The sequence below is a fragment of the Aricia agestis genome, chromosome 3 (assembly GCF_905147365.1).
Source record: "Aricia agestis chromosome 3, ilAriAges1.1, whole genome shotgun sequence".
Classification (NCBI taxonomy): domain Eukaryota; kingdom Metazoa; phylum Arthropoda; class Insecta; order Lepidoptera; family Lycaenidae; genus Aricia; species Aricia agestis.
The window spans coordinates 2,577,470-2,594,474 of record NC_056408.1 but is presented as its reverse complement, the minus strand read 5'-3'; the positions used below and the strand labels follow the sequence as shown (position 1 = coordinate 2,594,474).

Sequence of the window (17,005 nt, the reverse complement as noted above, 5' to 3'; positions counted from 1 at the left end):
TAAGTTTAAAAAAGTTAATATTATGTAAACTGAGGTGTTAGAATGCAATAAGTACAAATATTGCATAGGTGTTGAGTATCCATACTTACTAATATTATTATAAATGCGAAAGTGTGTCTGTCTGTTACTTCTTTACTTCCAAACCGCTGAACCAATTTTGCTGAAATTTGGTATGGAGATACCTTGAATTCCAGAAAAGGACATCTAGTTGAAAATAATACTGATTGTCGATATTTTGTCAAATCTTATCAATGAATGGCTTGTTTTGAATAAAAGATGAGTCATAAGTCATAACTCATAACGAACTTTAAATAGGTGGTCGTAGTGTAGCTGCACCTATCACTAATAATTACTGTGATAAAAGTGCTCGATTGATAAGCAATATAAGTGAATGTAAACAAAATCGATTTAGTTATCGAGATGGCCTTAGATGTGCTAGAGTTAGACTTTCACGCAGGTGCTGACCGGGCATGGCTGCTTCGGTCGGTACCTGTGTGAGATAGCCCGGAGAGAGGAGTCAGCGCGGTGCCACCACTGTACCGCGGACAGGGACACGGCCGATCACACCATCTTGGCCTGTCCCTCATGGACGAGACAAAGAGCGGCCTTAAAGGCCGCCATCGGACCAGACCTTTCGCTGCCGGCACTGGTGCAAGCCATGCTGAGTAGCGAGCACCAATGGAGAGACGTGGAGAGATTCGCCGAGGAGGTGATCTCATCCAAAGAGGAAGCCGAGCGAGTTAGAGAGAGGGAGGCGCTCGACCCTCATCGGAGACGACGGCCGAGGCGTAGACGGAACGTCCAATATGGCCGAAACGTCCCGCCTTAGCAGGGGTACTCGGGGTGGCGGTGTGGGGACGCCGCCGCCCATTGCACCGAGTCCCGAGACGGTCGTGATGCGCCTCATGGTCCTGCGCATCGCGACACCATTGGAGGAGGATGGCCTAAACAAGCCCCCCGTTTGGGGCCTCTGTTCGGCCTAAGGCGCCAACACCCCCACCAAGAAGAGGGGCCTGCGAAGACGAAGCAGGCGCTGCGCTGACGGAACAACGGAGTAATGCTCGTCGGGACCCGTGTATCCGCCAGCTGCAGGAGTAAGGAACATCGCAGTGTTTTAGTGGGTAGGGCCGCGGCACTCACCATCTTCGCCGCGGCGAGCCCCACATATCCGCAGCGGGAGACCCCATCCCCTGTGTCGAATGCGTCACAGCATTTCACTGCGTAAAAAAAAAACTTGAATTGAAAAAAGTAATCTTGGTTATTCATTGTTATTCAAGTAAACAAAGGCTTAGTAAAAAAGATTAGGTTTCTAAGAGTACGAAACTTCTTAGAAATATTTTAGGTATTTCAATATATATTATAATTATTTCTATTATATCTATTATACTAATATTATAAAGCGGAAGAGTTTGTTAGTTTGTTTAAACGCCCTAATCTCGGGAACTACTGGTCCAATTTGAAAAAATCTTTCAGTGTTAGACCACGTGAAAGGACATAGGTTTCTTTTTTTGCGGAAAAATGTACGTTTTTTCCCGTGACATTCCTAAATTACGCGGGCGAAGCCGCGCGGAACATCTAGTGTTACATTATAAAGTTTTGTGTCTCGTCTTACGGTATATCAGCATTCAGCATTATGAAAATATGTACCTACCTTTAGCGGTATTCATGACTCTTTACCTACATAAGTATCTATTCTCTACCGGCAGATAGTAATCGGTTTAAGCCAAATGGATTTTCAGTTGATTACAACTGCCTCATTATTATTAGTCAGAAAATGATGAATTTTTTAAGATGGCAAAAAGTCAGGACTCAGACAGACGCTTCTTTACGCTGCCGCTGCGGCTGTATTTTCTTGCAACAGATTTTTTATATTACTACTTATTCATTATTCCATCAAAATATTTAATTGCAATGACACAATTTTTTGTGTAGTCTGTAGTCGTAAGTACAGTACCGAGTTACGCCACAGTTACGTCTCCGTTACGATCAGGCGCTGTTTTTGTGGACAAAACCAACATTCACCACATTTTAACAATACACAAAACGTTGAAATGGTTTTTAAGTCATTGGATTAAGATTTAAAATTGTCCAACGTTATGATACCTTTAAATACAGTGTGCTACATCGTACAACACCAAAACCAAAGTCGTCGTAACTATAAAGGTTAATTTGTTAATCAGCTTAAACTTATGTTTTTTTAAACTCCTGTGGCTTGAAGTTTTAACATTTGTAAAAGTTTTTATTATATCTTACTATCAGTCGAGTTTTCGCTTCTTCTACAGCTGTAGAACACAGGCTCTTTAAATCAAATCCCTTTTCGCCACTGAGCAAAATGAAAGGACAGCATTAGTCTTGGGAGTCTGCTGTTACCAAACTTTACCGTTAATGTATTTGGGTCTCTATATTATGCAGATGAGAACTTTATTATGTTTACAATATTATATTTTTGCTTATTGCACAACGGTATAATTCGCGAGTCGTTCCGATGAACGCATTCCTCCGATTACTGCATTCGTCGTATCACGCGATTGTTGCGAAATTGCTTAATTAATAGCTTGATAATATTATATCATCCGATATTTTGTTTACTTGACTTGTCGAAGTTGCACGTTGGAGCGTTTTAACGGTATAAAGCCCGCTCCACATTCCCGGCAAAACTACACGAGACTTGCCAAATACGAGAGTGTGGAGGGCATATTCGTCTATATTCGTCTATATTCGTATTATCTCGTGTATATTTGACGAACTATCCGTTCGATGTCGGTACATCAAAGGGTTCTCGGATAGTTTCGTTAGTTTTGTGTTCATGCAAAACTATCTCTCCACATTCCCGCTGTCCTCGGGCCAGTCGGCAGACAGTCACCGTATTGAATGCACATTATTTTTTATTAAATATCGGTAAATTATTGTATACACGAACTGGAGTTATCGTTTTTAGAACTATTATTATTATTAATATTATCCTAATATAATAATAATAGTAATAATATACGCATAAAAGGACCAAAAAATCATGTTGGAGCCCCCCCTTAAATAGTAACTTTATTTTATTTTCAATATTTTTTGTTGCTATAGCGGCACCAAAATACACAATCTCTGAAAATTTCAGAAGTCTAGCTGTCTGTGCTGCTGATAATGACTGTTCAGGATTTTCTGTTACGAAGTATGGCGGTCATACACTACCTAGTACCTACGCTTATTCCAGCGTATTTTAGGTACTCTTCTTTCATGATTCACCAAATAGCTATAATATGCTGCAGCGAATCCTACAGTAGCATACATATTTTGGTGACTTCCATGTCGTACGAGCGTCTGTTTTCAACTGAGCCAAGCGAGAATGTGGAGAGCCGCTCTCGTGTGCTCTCGCCAAACAAAAGTTTTGACAAAAGTTTTGTGTTTCGGCAAAACTCGAGAATGTGGAGCGGGCTTTAGTCGCTCGATATCGAGAATAGGGATTGCAATCCGGTGTCATTTTCAATCCGGACTGGGTTTGACCGGATTCCCATCAATCCGGCCGGATTGATGAAACTGATCTAAGTTAACTTTTACCTAAAGAATAAATATGACACTGACATTTTTTCCATATAAAATCATAATATTAATACGCGAACGAAAAACTTTGTAACCCTTTTTACGAAAAATGGTGAAACGTAGGTGCATGAAATTTTGCACAGTTATAGTTTATATGGTGAAGGAGTGCATCGAACTAATATTATTTTGAAATTATGCTTTTATCATACATTTTTTTAACAAATAAAACATTACACACACACATGAGAAATGACAGATTTTTGAGTGACAACGAATTATACTCTTTTATTTATGGTTAAAGTCTGTTGACAACAAGTTGACAAATTGAAAATGGATTATAGTTTTTTTTTATTGAATCTAAGATACTATTAGACAATGCTACTATATTTATACGTGGGAGAGCCATGCTTCGGCACGAATGGGCCGGCTCGACCGGAGAAATACCACGTTCTCACAGCAAACCGGCGTGAAACAGCGCTTGCGCTGTGTTTCGCCGAGTGAGTGAGTTTACCGGAGGCCCAATCCCCTATTCCCTACCCTACCCTATTCCCTTCACTTCCCTTCCCATCCCTACCCTTCCCTATTCCCTCTTAAAAGGCCGGCAACGCACCTGCAGCTCTTCTGATGCTGCGAGTGTCCATGGGCGACGGAAGTTTCTTTCCATCAGGTGGCCCGTTTGCTCGTTTGCCCCCTTATCTCATAAAAAAAAATGCTTTCACGGCCAGTCTGAGATCAGCTAAGTCCCAGAGACAAGAGTTGAAAAAAAATTGATAAAGTCAATATTTTTTACAAATTATAGGTAGTAGTCCTAATGTCCTTGAAACTAAGTAGTCTAAGCGATAAGTTGAGAATGGCGAAATATAGAGATAAGGGTCATAAAAATACGTGCGATAGCTCATTAGATTCGGGAAGACGTCTAGAAAAATGTATCGGAAGCGTGTATTAGCACACAAAAAATTGCAAAAGTTATAAGCAAATTAGGTTGCAAAAAAAAGGTATTATGTTTTTTGTTAAAAACTCCGAAACTATTAACATTTAAGAAATTTTAAAAAAAGATTCTTAAAGAAGAGGAAATTTCCATAAAAAAATCCCAAGTCCCGGAATTCTATCTTTATTATTTATAATTTTAATGTAACGCTGAAAGTAAGCCTCCGCGCGGCATTTTTAGGTAGCGCGCGTGGCTTCAAAACCGAGCACGTCACACTGATTATTTTTTTAAAGGTATTAAATATTAATTTTAAAATTTCAAAAACTTATGGTGTATTCCGAACACTTCAAAGAATTTGCTTCCGTTGGGAATTTAACTTAAAGTTAATTTTTCAACAAATTAGATAAATGTTAACGAACGAAATTTTTTCGAACTTCCGTCCTCATTGTACTTTAAAGAAAACGTTTAAATAATTTTCGTAAAATTTTTCACTTCGTGGAGCCCTTGATATAAACATACTTAACAAGATCACGCCATAAAAGTTTAAAAATTTCATACTTTGTTTATAATAATTTTTTAACTTGAACAAAAAACTAGAAATCCACGTAATATTGTAAAAAAAAAAAGTTGTTTCATTTATTATCACGTAATTGATTTCATATCAATTGTTTATTGGTTTCTTCTGTTATATGTTTGATGGTTTCTTCAATGTAATTTGCATAGTAGCATATGCTTTTGGAATTAAGACAGACTATTTTAGTATTACGGTATGCGTGGAGTAAGAAATATCTTCCCCCTTATTAATTATGTGATCAATAAGAGGGAAGATATTTTACTAGCCCTGATCTCGGATCGGATAGTATGACAAAACTTACTGGCAGTCTGACCTTAAAAAAATTGCAAATTATACAAAATATCATTTGCAATTTTTTTATGTCATGGTAATGGTCAGACTGCCAGTTAATTAATTGCAAAAAATATATTATAGTATATTTTTTGGTAAACGTCAAGAAGTTATTTTTACAATGTAAGTATTTTGAAAACTAAAAACTTTGCAAATAGTTTTGCTTACAACGTATGGGATATATTTTAAGCTCTTACTTAACGACTTTGTAAGCAAATCCGGTCGCCGTATACTTACAGAGACATTCGCTTATATATTGATTTGATTTTTATGTAGCCATTATTCGAGTTCAAAATATTGTTCTATATTTCGACGCTAGCCAATCAAAAGAGCTAGTGAATAGATAAACTCCGACCAGAAATCCCAGGAAACCGGGCATAGGTGATGTAGGTATACCCAATTACCCACCAAAGTGACGACATCATTTGAAATCCGGATCTGGGGCAGAAATCAGAATGGAATGGTTTAATCACTCACAAACCGGTCCACCGTGATGTCATCACGACTGCCTGTGTATCGGTGTAAACGAGCGACATTTTCTTATTGTTATAGACCGCAAATAAATTTGAGGTCGCTCGGTATAAATGAAAGTGGAAGGCCCAGAGTTATTAGTCTCTACTAAAGAATCAAACACTAGGCTCACACCTTCCCCACCTATGAGTGTGTGGGAGCAGATATTAGTAAATCAGTGATCACTGATCAGCCGTTACATTATTAGAACCATAGTGAATTAGTGAAACGTTGTGGTTGCTTCTGCTCGTTATAAGTCGTGGCGATTGCTCCTTCTAGTTAGCTGAGCGATATCACAACTATCGGCATTTACACGTGGACAGAGCAACTGAAAATGTAATAAAAATTATGCCGTGGCGGTTTTGCGACTATAAATCGCCCGTATGTGCTAGTGCCTAAACTTAATACAGCATAATGATTTTGTTGCTATGTAACTAGTGAATAAGCTAACAATTAATTTCAGTACTAGACTCGAGTTCACCGCAGCGTCCTTAGCGAGTAGACGTTGAGAGAGCGCCAGACGAAGTTGCCTCTTAACCTTATTAAAGTTTACTCCTGAACTCATACAGTACTGTTAGTGCAGTAGGGTTTACTTTAGCATATATTTATTTAGTTTATTCTGAGATACTTTTTTAGTCAAATCGAAGACGACTTTACATTGACAAATGAAAACATACGAGGACTGAGGATAAGGTGGACTGAAGGAACATTTTTTATGGGCAATAAATATTTTTTTCCTTTACAATTTGAACTTATCTACTTCATCATCTGGCTTACATAAAATCCAAATTTTTTAATTTCAATTAATTTACCCGGTCAGTAAGTAATCAATTTCATCCACTTAGGTCTTTAAATGAGAACCATCGTGCCGTGTCTCACGGTTTGACATCGTTCAACGAACTATTCAGGTACGAAGTACATACAATCTTGATAAACAGCGTGATAAAAACACAATTGATTTGATAAATTTTGAACTTGAAGTAGGTCACTTCGATTTGACATTTTGTTTTTGTGGGTACAGTGAACTTCTTTCTAATCGCATTTAAATTCTAAATACGGTCTGCGTCATGCGATTAGGCTGTGTTTCCACTGGAGCTTGTGTTTTTGAAATCGCTCTAATAAAATCGCTGCGAAGTCGGAGAAATTAAGCGATTTTATTTGTTGAAAACACATTCTGCGCTACGCATCTCCACAGAAACGCACTCTTACAATACATTTTTGGAGAAGCTCTATTTAATACTCCTCGCTGATTTTGATTTCGCAGCACTCTGATTTCGCATTCATCATGCCGACCCACGGGTATATTACCACACTATGCGTCTACCTTCCCCTGTAATACCGGAGAATTTATAAGGACTTTTGCTCTTAAAACCTCCGGTAACCTCAAGAACACTGGAAGCACCCGCTCTTAATAAGGCCATATTTCCGAGAATCCAGCCCATTTGTGCCCCAGAATGCCTCTCCCAGTTAAAAATGAGTCTCGCCATCGTGTGTCCTAGTTGTGTTCCGAGTAACTCGGGACGTAACGTAACTACGTTTGGACGACATCGCCAACGTGACGACTGACGATGTATTAATTGACTCAATCACGTGCGGCGACTCGCTAATGATGCTCTATTAGATCGTCTCCGTATGGCGCTTTTTGGTCGTGTTATGATTTGTTGGAGGTGTGTGACATGTGTTGTCTGAACTTATTGTCGATCATTCCACTTTAAACCACCAAAACGACACCACCGGTCGGTGGTGTCATATGGAATGTCTAGTTCATATGACACCACCGACTATTAATGATGTTACATAGTTCCTTAGTTATTGATATGAAAACTCCAATTAAGTTTAAGCAGTAAAGTTTATATTTATCTGTCACTCAAATGGTCATCTCGACATCACTAGAGTGGTGTCATAATTTAATTCTGTCTACTCTGACCGCGCACCGGCGGTGTCGTTTTGGTGGTGTCAAGTGGAAGGAACGCATATTGTGATTTGTGATGCTAGAAAAATGTTGTTTTACCCTAGTCTAGTCTAATGCTGTCATCGACACTTATTAAAGATAAAGAGCAGGTTATATGACGTATATTGCCCACAATTTCGTTTGCACGGTAATTCATTTGTCGCGTGAGAACCGTACCTACATTTGCTGAGATAAAAACTATCCTTTGTCGTTCTCCAGGACTCGAAGTATCTTAGTACAAAGTTAAAACTAAATCGGCTCAGCTGCTCACTTGAAGAGGAAACCACTGTGTTCACCACTTTTAGGGCTAGTTACTAACTGAATAGGACGTGTCGTGTTATATTCGATGTGTGCACGATAAAACACATCCTTTTACGATGTACTCAAAGACAATATCAATATTAAATATTTTGTTTCCTCGTTATCCGTACAATGCCAAATGAACATCCTTCGGCGACAAAACTCTGTCGCGTGACTCATACACACAGCTTAGCCACGCTCATGGCTACCATATAAAGATTTTGTTTCTACGGTACCGTACTCGTATAGTTAAGGTGACACATTTGCAGTTTCCTAAGAAAATATGCCAATGCGCCCCTCAACTCTTGTCAATCATTTTTTCCTATCCTCTTCATTTTTACTCTGGTCATGCTGCATTTACTGTAGTCTGCCTAAGTTTAGATTTAATGAGATTTGATTAGATCATAACAAGCTAGCACAGTAGTACTAGTTACTACTGTTTTATCTAGTTAGATAGCACATTATGTAGTTTGTACTACATTCAAGAACGAGTTGGCTCGGTTCCTTATGTAAACTTTATGTAACAGTGACACACTGTCACGTGTGCTAAGTGCTAACTAGATAATATATTATGTCTAATTTGAAAGTATAATATGTAAAAGAAAAACAAGTTTTGGAATTTTAACCAAAACCATATGAATTGTTAATTTATTTTAAAAAATACCTACTTTTTGCTTTTGTCTACAACGCGACACGTGTACAGATATAAATTTGAAAAGGTTCAAGATATTTAAATATAAGCTGATGTTTTTGTCAATAATTGTTTTTTTTTTTTATATTTGGGATCATGAATCTAGAATTTAAAATTATTATAGGTAAGACTCATTGATACTTTTTGCGTAATATTTAGTGATGATTGACGAATGGTTTGATGTGGAGTGTACCAACAGTAACTGTACACCGACCGGCGACCGCGCCTGTGACCGAGCCCATTCTATTATAGTATAACCACATATACTTGATAGTTTATTCTGTTCTCTATCTACTCTATCTATACAGTATTAATTTATTCTATCTCACTTACAAAAATATTTTAATAATGCATAATGCATAATTTGCTATGCAATCACAATTCTTTTGAAAAACGTATTTGACAGACAATAACATTTAAAATTGCATAGCGTATCCATAGTGTAACATTTTTTATTGACGTGGGAGAGCCATGCTTCGGCACGAATGGGCCGGCTCGACCGGAGAAATACCACGTCCTCACAGAAAACCGGCGTGAAACAGCGCTTGCGCTGTGTTTCGCCGAGTGAGTGAGTTTACCGGAGGCCCAATCCCCTACCCTATTCCCTTCCCTACCCTCCCTTATTCCGTTTCCTTTCCATCCCTACCTTCCCCTATTACCCTATTCCCTCTTAAAAGGCCGGCAACGCACCTGCAGCTCTTCTGATGCTGCGAGTGTCCATGGGCGACGGAAGTTGCTTTCCATCAGGTGACCCGTTTGCTCGTTTGCCCCCTTATTTCATAAAAAAAAAAAAAAAAAATGTGGGACAGAGGGGAAAGATACCTATCTAAGATTATAATTTTTTGTGTATTGTGCTTTGAAGCCACACATTGTTAAAGAAAAGCCACACATTGCTAAAGAAGAATTTCTCGCCTACTAAATGTAAAACGTCATCGAGGTAAACCGTTAGGTTTCTAATGAGTAAAATCACATAGAAATGATACAACAGTGTCAAAAGTTATAAATCGTCGTGCAAAGAACCCGGTTATTCTGTAATTTTCCCACGAGTTGCCACAACCAAGTTAAACAATATCTCAATTAATACACGTGACTAAAAAACAAATAGTTTTTGCATCAACTGTCAATACAATCATTGTTCGAGGCTTCGATCTTTGTATCTTGTGGTCTGAAGGTTTCATGTTTGTTCTGCGCGCGAGCTAATAGAGGAATTTTAAGAAATGTGGGGGCGAGTGCTGGTTGACTTGCCATAAGATTGCCTGGTTTCAATGTTTTTTCTTGATGAGAGTTTATCTATTCAACAGGGTATTGGTTTACGCTCGTCAATCAAAAACTAGCAAATAAATTCCGGTAAAAAAATCTCAAAAACTTGGCATTAGTCGAACATGACTCCGCAACGTCCTGCTCCTCAGCCTATATGTATATTTCCGTATGTCAAGAACATCAAGAAACTTGAATTGTTTCATAAAGTAGAAAATGAAATTTATAAAACTTTTATTGTGTAATACTGTGGTAATTATCTATATATATTTACCAACTAAAAAGGTAAACGTAACGAGAAATCAAAAATGTATAGAGCAATTTTTGTAACAGGCCTTACACGATTAGCTCCGAATGCGTTACTTTTTCCTTCCCGAGCATCTTCGGGGAATTCACGCTATGAAATTGTAAAAGGTGGGATTCCCGCGTGCCGTTTGCTCCAGTTACGGCCGGTTTCCCTGACTTATTGTTAGTCCTGCGAGCGCTGAGTTTCCACGCTTCGAGTTAATACATTTTAATGCTCTTTTATGAAGCAAGTCGCAGTATCCTTTGGTGTGGCAATGACAGATGATTTTGGAATAGGAGCTACGTATTGGAAGTAATGGTTTTTTATGATCCGATAGAAATGTTTTTATTGGTCCTTTAAAACGCATTCCTCGTGACGCAGCTCTCGTGGAAATACCCGTGATTGACCCAATTATACCTACTAAAGCTAATTTCTGAAAAATCGTTTTGGTTTATCTAAAACTTGATGACGCTCACAACTCAGTTGCGCCAAAACTCGTTTATGGCGCGGGAACCGTACATTTTCCCGGGACAAAAAGTATCATAATATGTCCTTTCCCGGGACTCAAAGAGTCTCCATACCAAATTTCAGCAAAACCAGTTCAGCGATTTGGGTGTGAAGAGATAACAGACAGACAGACACACTTTCGCATTTATAATATTAGTATGGATATCTCCTCAATTCTCAATGCTAAACACTCTGTGAATATTGAGATGTTGAATGTGAATATTTAAAGATTGTTTATCCAGTCATGATTATGAATCAAGAGGCTGATTAAAACTACATAACTAGTGGATTCGAACAGGAATTGAATCTGGTAGTCGCGACACTTTCTCTACGCGATGATTGTGTAACGGTCTGTGGGAACGAGCTTTATCTGTTTCGCTATGAATAAGTGAAACATATTTCACTAGCCTCGTTATTGGTTAGGAGAATGTATCCCCCGGGACTCGGGAGTCGGGAGTTTTAATGAAACTCGAAATATTTGTTCTACTTCTTGAATTTCATCTGAGAATATATTTCTGTTATCAAGTATCTCAGACTTTATCATTAGCATCCTTTCCGAAACTCCTCGAATGTACCTATCCACTTTTTGATTTTCCAAATATCTTAGATATTATGTGCCATCCTTTTCAGTTTCAACCTTTTGAATTTTACAAACTTTTGAGTACCTACCAATTCTTGACTGTCTATAATTTTATGAATTGTTTCTTGACTAGACATAATATTGTCTAGTCCTTTGAGTGTGCTGTGTGATTGATGCGCCCACATATTTATTTGTCTTTCCAAAGCGTCAACTCCTTTAAAGTTTTGCATCAAACTTATAACACCCCTCTTTTTTGTCGGGGGTTAAAAACGAACAATTGTTAGCTCTTTGCTTCAGTTGATTAAACACAAACCGTTTTTGCCTATTGTATCAGTACATTAATTACCGACAGACTATTTCACTATTACATTCTTAAGAAGAATCAAAACGGGGAACACAATGTTCCCGGTTTGTCAAAGTGTAGCGACCATACTGTATGATGTTTGTGGAAAATTTAATCATCAACGAAACATTTTTCCAGCTAAATAAGCGTATGACATTTACAAATTAAATATCTTGCATTACATTTGAATAATCCATCATCGACAAAAATATCGCTCGCCACACCCATACTCACCTGTTTCATGGTCAGTTCTGTATGTGGATTGTGGACACAACCACTAACCAGCCATATATTCAATCTATTACTATGCCATATTATGTATGTTTATTCACTGCTTACTTGGTTATATTTTTGACAATGAATAATGTTACCTGGCACCTACGCAGATTAAACAAGCTTCTGTGTATTTTCCATGGTTTTAGGAGTTATTATTTATTAGGTACTCAAAAACGGGACACCAAACATCATTATGGGATCAAGAGGTTTCTGTTCGGGCTAAATTCTGTTGTTATGCACAATACACAAACTTTTACTAAATATCGGGATCCTTTTCATTTAATAAATAATGCAGGAGAAACCCTGGAAACTTCTCCAAGAAACACACTTTAGGAGTTCTTGTCTTCTTGTAGTCTAAAGTTTAGGGAACGCCAAAGACGCTAAAAAATAAAATGTACACCTGAGAAGCCCAAGTGCGATGTCGGCCTTGTTATGACATTGTGTGGTTGTAAATAAAGCAGCGCCGTAGCGTTTGTTTTGTTTGTAGTAAGATGTTCCTAGCGCGTGCCGCGACGGTTGAGTCATCGACCTATCTTAGGTTAGCTAACTACTTGTTTCAAAGTTCAACGCAAACGCCGAGTTGGTATACGCACATTCTGATAGATCGCAGCGGGGCGAGCCGCATTTTTCATATAAGTTGACGATGGGCCTTCAATGTACAGATCTGCAGACTGCAAGGCTCTTTTGGCGCATTAGAGCCTCCAAAATTGATCGCTTGAGATACTATTTTATGCTTATTGGTACCCAAATTGACCCTGATCTGTTTTTTGGCACAGCTGCTTCGCATCCATACCGCCATGACAATGTAATCCAGGTGTCACAAAAACCTTGTAGGTCTTTTGATGTTTTCGTAGATAATTATTATCTTTTCTTTTATTTTATTCGTTCATTTTAGTAAGTGAACGTAATCTTTTAATTTGTGTATGCACGATAGTTCATAGTATGACTCACTTTCTCTGTTAATTTTATTTTAATACCACGAATAAGCCGTTTAAGAGGATACACCAGGGGCGAGAGAAATTGAAAATAGGTATTTGAAAATGTATTGCTGTCTCACCAATCTCAAGTCTCCCACCGCAGAGCGCGATAGAGACAACACGACAAAAGTTCTAATAAAAGAACAGAAAATCTTCGATTCGTTGTCCGCTGATTCCATCTCCATAACTTAACCGATTTAAGTAATTTTTTCATTAAGAATTAAAGCAAGGCTTGAGCTGGGTTCCTATGTTTTATTTTTTTTTGTATATTCTAGCCAGTTTTGTTTTCTGGGTGTTTGAACACAGAGGAAAATCTGGCCATTTTTTTGGGTTTTTGGACGTTCTTATCTTTTTTAATAATAAAATTATGAAAAAAAAAGAAAACATAGGGACATGCTAATAGTGGCCATAAATATTCAGGAAAAAAATCATAACTCTACCGGCATTATCCAGGGAGGAAACAGGGGACAGCGTTTGTATGGAAAAACGGCGGTGTGGAATCCTCTTAAAAGGTCATAAAAATTTAATTAAATTTTATCAGATAGCATATCAATGTCTGTGACTCATTTTTTTCGTTTTTAAAACAACGGAATGGGTAACGAAACTATTTTAACAAAGCCTATTGTTGTTGTTTGCCACAGAAATAAGTCATCCTCAACTGTTTTTGAAGATTTGAGAGATCAATTACTGTAACATGTGGACGGAACACAGCCCCGGATTTATAAATAGGCCGTTATAGGCCATGGCCTAGGGGCGGTAGCGTTCTAGGAAGGCGGCAGCGTCCATAGAGACCCTGCAGATTTCGTATATATGGGACGGCGAAAATAAAGTGGCCTACTCTCATAAAAAATATAAATTTGGCACTGGACAGAAAGATAGAGCCTTTTTATCCCCTGGGTACGGAACCCTATTCAGCATTTAGATGACCTCCTGTCAACATCAGTATTTAGTCAAATGTCCGTCCGGACTTGAGAAAGATGTCAACGCGCACGCTGATTGTGTTATAATGGAGATGAACAAAAATTAGTTTCGGACCGACTATAATGACAATGCGAAACGATTATCATTACTTTTAGATATTTTTGTTTAAAGCCACAAGAGCAAACTATTATGATGAATAATCTTGTTTTCGTAAAAAATATATTATTTTTCACAAAAACAAAATTATAGCTTTAAATGCGGCCTCACTTGACACTTCTGTGGAAACGCAATGCAAGCGAATAATATTCATCTATAATTACCTATGCTATCTTCTTTTCATTCACGGTGGCAATTAATCATTAACATTACCTGCTCTGTCTGTGACAGCCTTTATAGTCCAACGTGAAGGAATAACTTAAGTTTAACCCAGAACAATGTATAAATTTGAATTGAAATGATTTCTGGCATGGAATAGCTTATAGCTGTACATACTAGCATTAATTTAGCTGTATCTGCTAGATGTATTAATTAGTATTTGTATTGTTTCAGTATTGGACCAGACGGACGGGAGACCAGTGAGATTAGGCGCGGAGCAGGCGCAGGTGCGGCCGCCACCGCCGCAGAACGTAGCTGATGATGACGAGGTAATTCCTTGTGTAAGCCCTTAGGCTTTAATAGAACAAACGAGAGTAAGAGGATACACCAGGGGCGAGAGAAATTGAAAATAGGTATTTGAAAATGTATTGCTGTCTCACCAAACTCAAGTCTCCCACCGCAGATCGCGATAAAGACAACACGACAAAAGTTCTAATAAAAGAACAGAAAATCTTCGATTCGTTGTCCGCTGATTCCTTCTCCAAAACTTAACCGATTTAAGTACTTTTTTCATTAAGAATTAAAGCAAGGCTTGAGCTGTGTTCTTATGTTTTATTTTTTTTGTATATTCTAGCCAGTTTTGTTTTCTGGGTGTTTGAACACAGAGGAAAATCTGGCCATTTGTTTGGGTTTTTGGACGTTCTTATCTTTTTTAATAATAAAATTATGTAAAAAAAAAAGAAAACATAGGGACATGCTAATAGTGGCCATAGATATTCAGGAAAAAAATCATAACTCTACCGGCATTATCCAGGGAGGAAACAGGGGACAGCGTTTGTATGGAAAAACGGCGGTGTGGACTACTCTTAATATGTGCTACACCTTAGACATAGGTTACACGTTCATGACGACATAGGATAAGGTGAGATATAGATACCTATCTATACTAATATTATAATTCTGCAGAGTTTGTTAGTTTGTTTGTTTGAACGCGCTAATCTCAGGAACTACTGGTCCGATTTGAAAAATTCTTTCAGTCTTAGATAGCCCATTTATCGAGGAAGGCTATAGGCTATATTTTATCACGCTAAGACTAATAGAAACAAAGAAATAGAGGAAAATGTGGAAAAAACGGGGGGAAATTATTTGAAATGGCTTATTTGAACGCGCTAATCTCAGGAACTACTGGTCCGATTTAAAAATATCTTTCAGTGTTAGATAGCCCATTGATCGAGGAAGGCTATAGGCTATATTTTATCACGCTAAGACTAATAAGAGCGAAGAAATAGTGGAAAATGTGGAAAAAACGGGGGAAATTATATGAAAGGGCTTATTTGAACGCGCTAATCTCAGGAACTACTGGTCCGATTTAAAAAAATCTTTCAGTGTTAGATAGCCCATTTGTTGAGAAAGGTTATAGGCTATATTTTATCACGCTAAGACTAATAAGAGCGAAGAAATAGAGGAAAGTGTGGAAAAAACGGGGGAAATTATTTGAAAGGGCTTATTTGAACGCGCTAATCTCAGGAACTACTGGTCCGATTTAAAAAATTATTTCAATGTTAGATAGCCTATTTATCGGGGAAGGCCATAGGCTACATTTTATTATTCTACGACTAATAGGAGCAAAGAAATAGAGGAAAATGTGGAAAAAACGGGGGAAATTATATGAAATTGCTTATTATCTTAAGATTCTTAAGAACTACTGGAGCAATTTTTATGTTATTTGGCAAACATGAAGAATAGACCACGTTAAGGGACAAAGGCTATTTTTTTGCGGAAAAATGTACGGTCGCGTGAAATTCCTAAATTACGCAAGCGAAGCCGCGCGGAACATCTATTTATTTTATTTATTTATTTATTTTAAAAGGTTTGTCAACAATTGCTAACACTTATAATAAAGTACAGGATACACTTAATTAATTACCATTCAGTGTTACAACTTCTTACAGACAAACACTACATGCACCAATAAAAATTAACAACAAAATTCTATAATAAAGTAATACAACTATAAAAATAACATTACATACAGAGTAGTGTCTATTGTGTTACATAGGAAGAATCAAACAATACAATACAACAAAATAGAATAGTTAAAATTTCAAGGTAAATAGACATAGCAGAAAAATATTTTAGATTTTAAATTTTAAATACACTATTTATCTGTTTTTTATACTGAACTAATTTTAGACCAATATCTAAGTTTTCACTTTTGGAGAGACAGTTGTAAGCCTTACAGATCCTTGGCAGAACAGCTGAGAGTCCAAGGTTTGAATTTGAGGCTGGTATGTTAAATAAATTGAAAGCATTGATTCTATGTAGTCTCGAGGGGGCGTTTATTTCCAGCATGTGTAATAACTCAGGGCAATCTATTTCAGAGTTAATTATTTTGTGTAAAAAGATTAGATCCATCTTTTCCTACGACTTTTCAGAGTCATCATCTTGAAGTGATTCAACCGGTTATCGTACCCGTGAAGTGCTCTAATCTTGTCGATAGATTGTAGAGGAAACGTTTTTGGACGCTTTCTAGGCGCTTTTTTTTTATGAAATAAGGGGGCAAACGAGCAAATGGGTCACCTGATGGAAAGCAACATCCGTCGCCCATGGACACTCGCAGCATCAGAAGAGCTGCAAGTGCGTTGCCGGCCTTTTAAGAGGGAATAGGTTAATAGGGGAGGGTAGGGAAGGGAAGGGAATAGGGGAAGGTAGAGAAGGGAAGGGAATA

At 37.8% G+C, this 17,005-nt stretch overlaps 1 protein-coding gene across 1 annotated transcript in view; it reads left to right on the top strand.

Annotated features, from left to right (window-relative positions):
- Nucleotides 1-17,005, top strand: part of LOC121740576 (E3 ubiquitin-protein ligase RNF19B-like) — an 85,421-nt gene that overhangs the window by 43,268 nt on the left and 25,148 nt on the right. Inside the window, exon 2 of the mRNA XM_042133311.1 lies at nucleotides 14,512-14,606. Coding sequence (XP_041989245.1) covers nucleotides 14,512-14,606 — 95 coding nt within the window. The remainder of the gene's footprint in view (nucleotides 1-14,511; nucleotides 14,607-17,005) is intronic.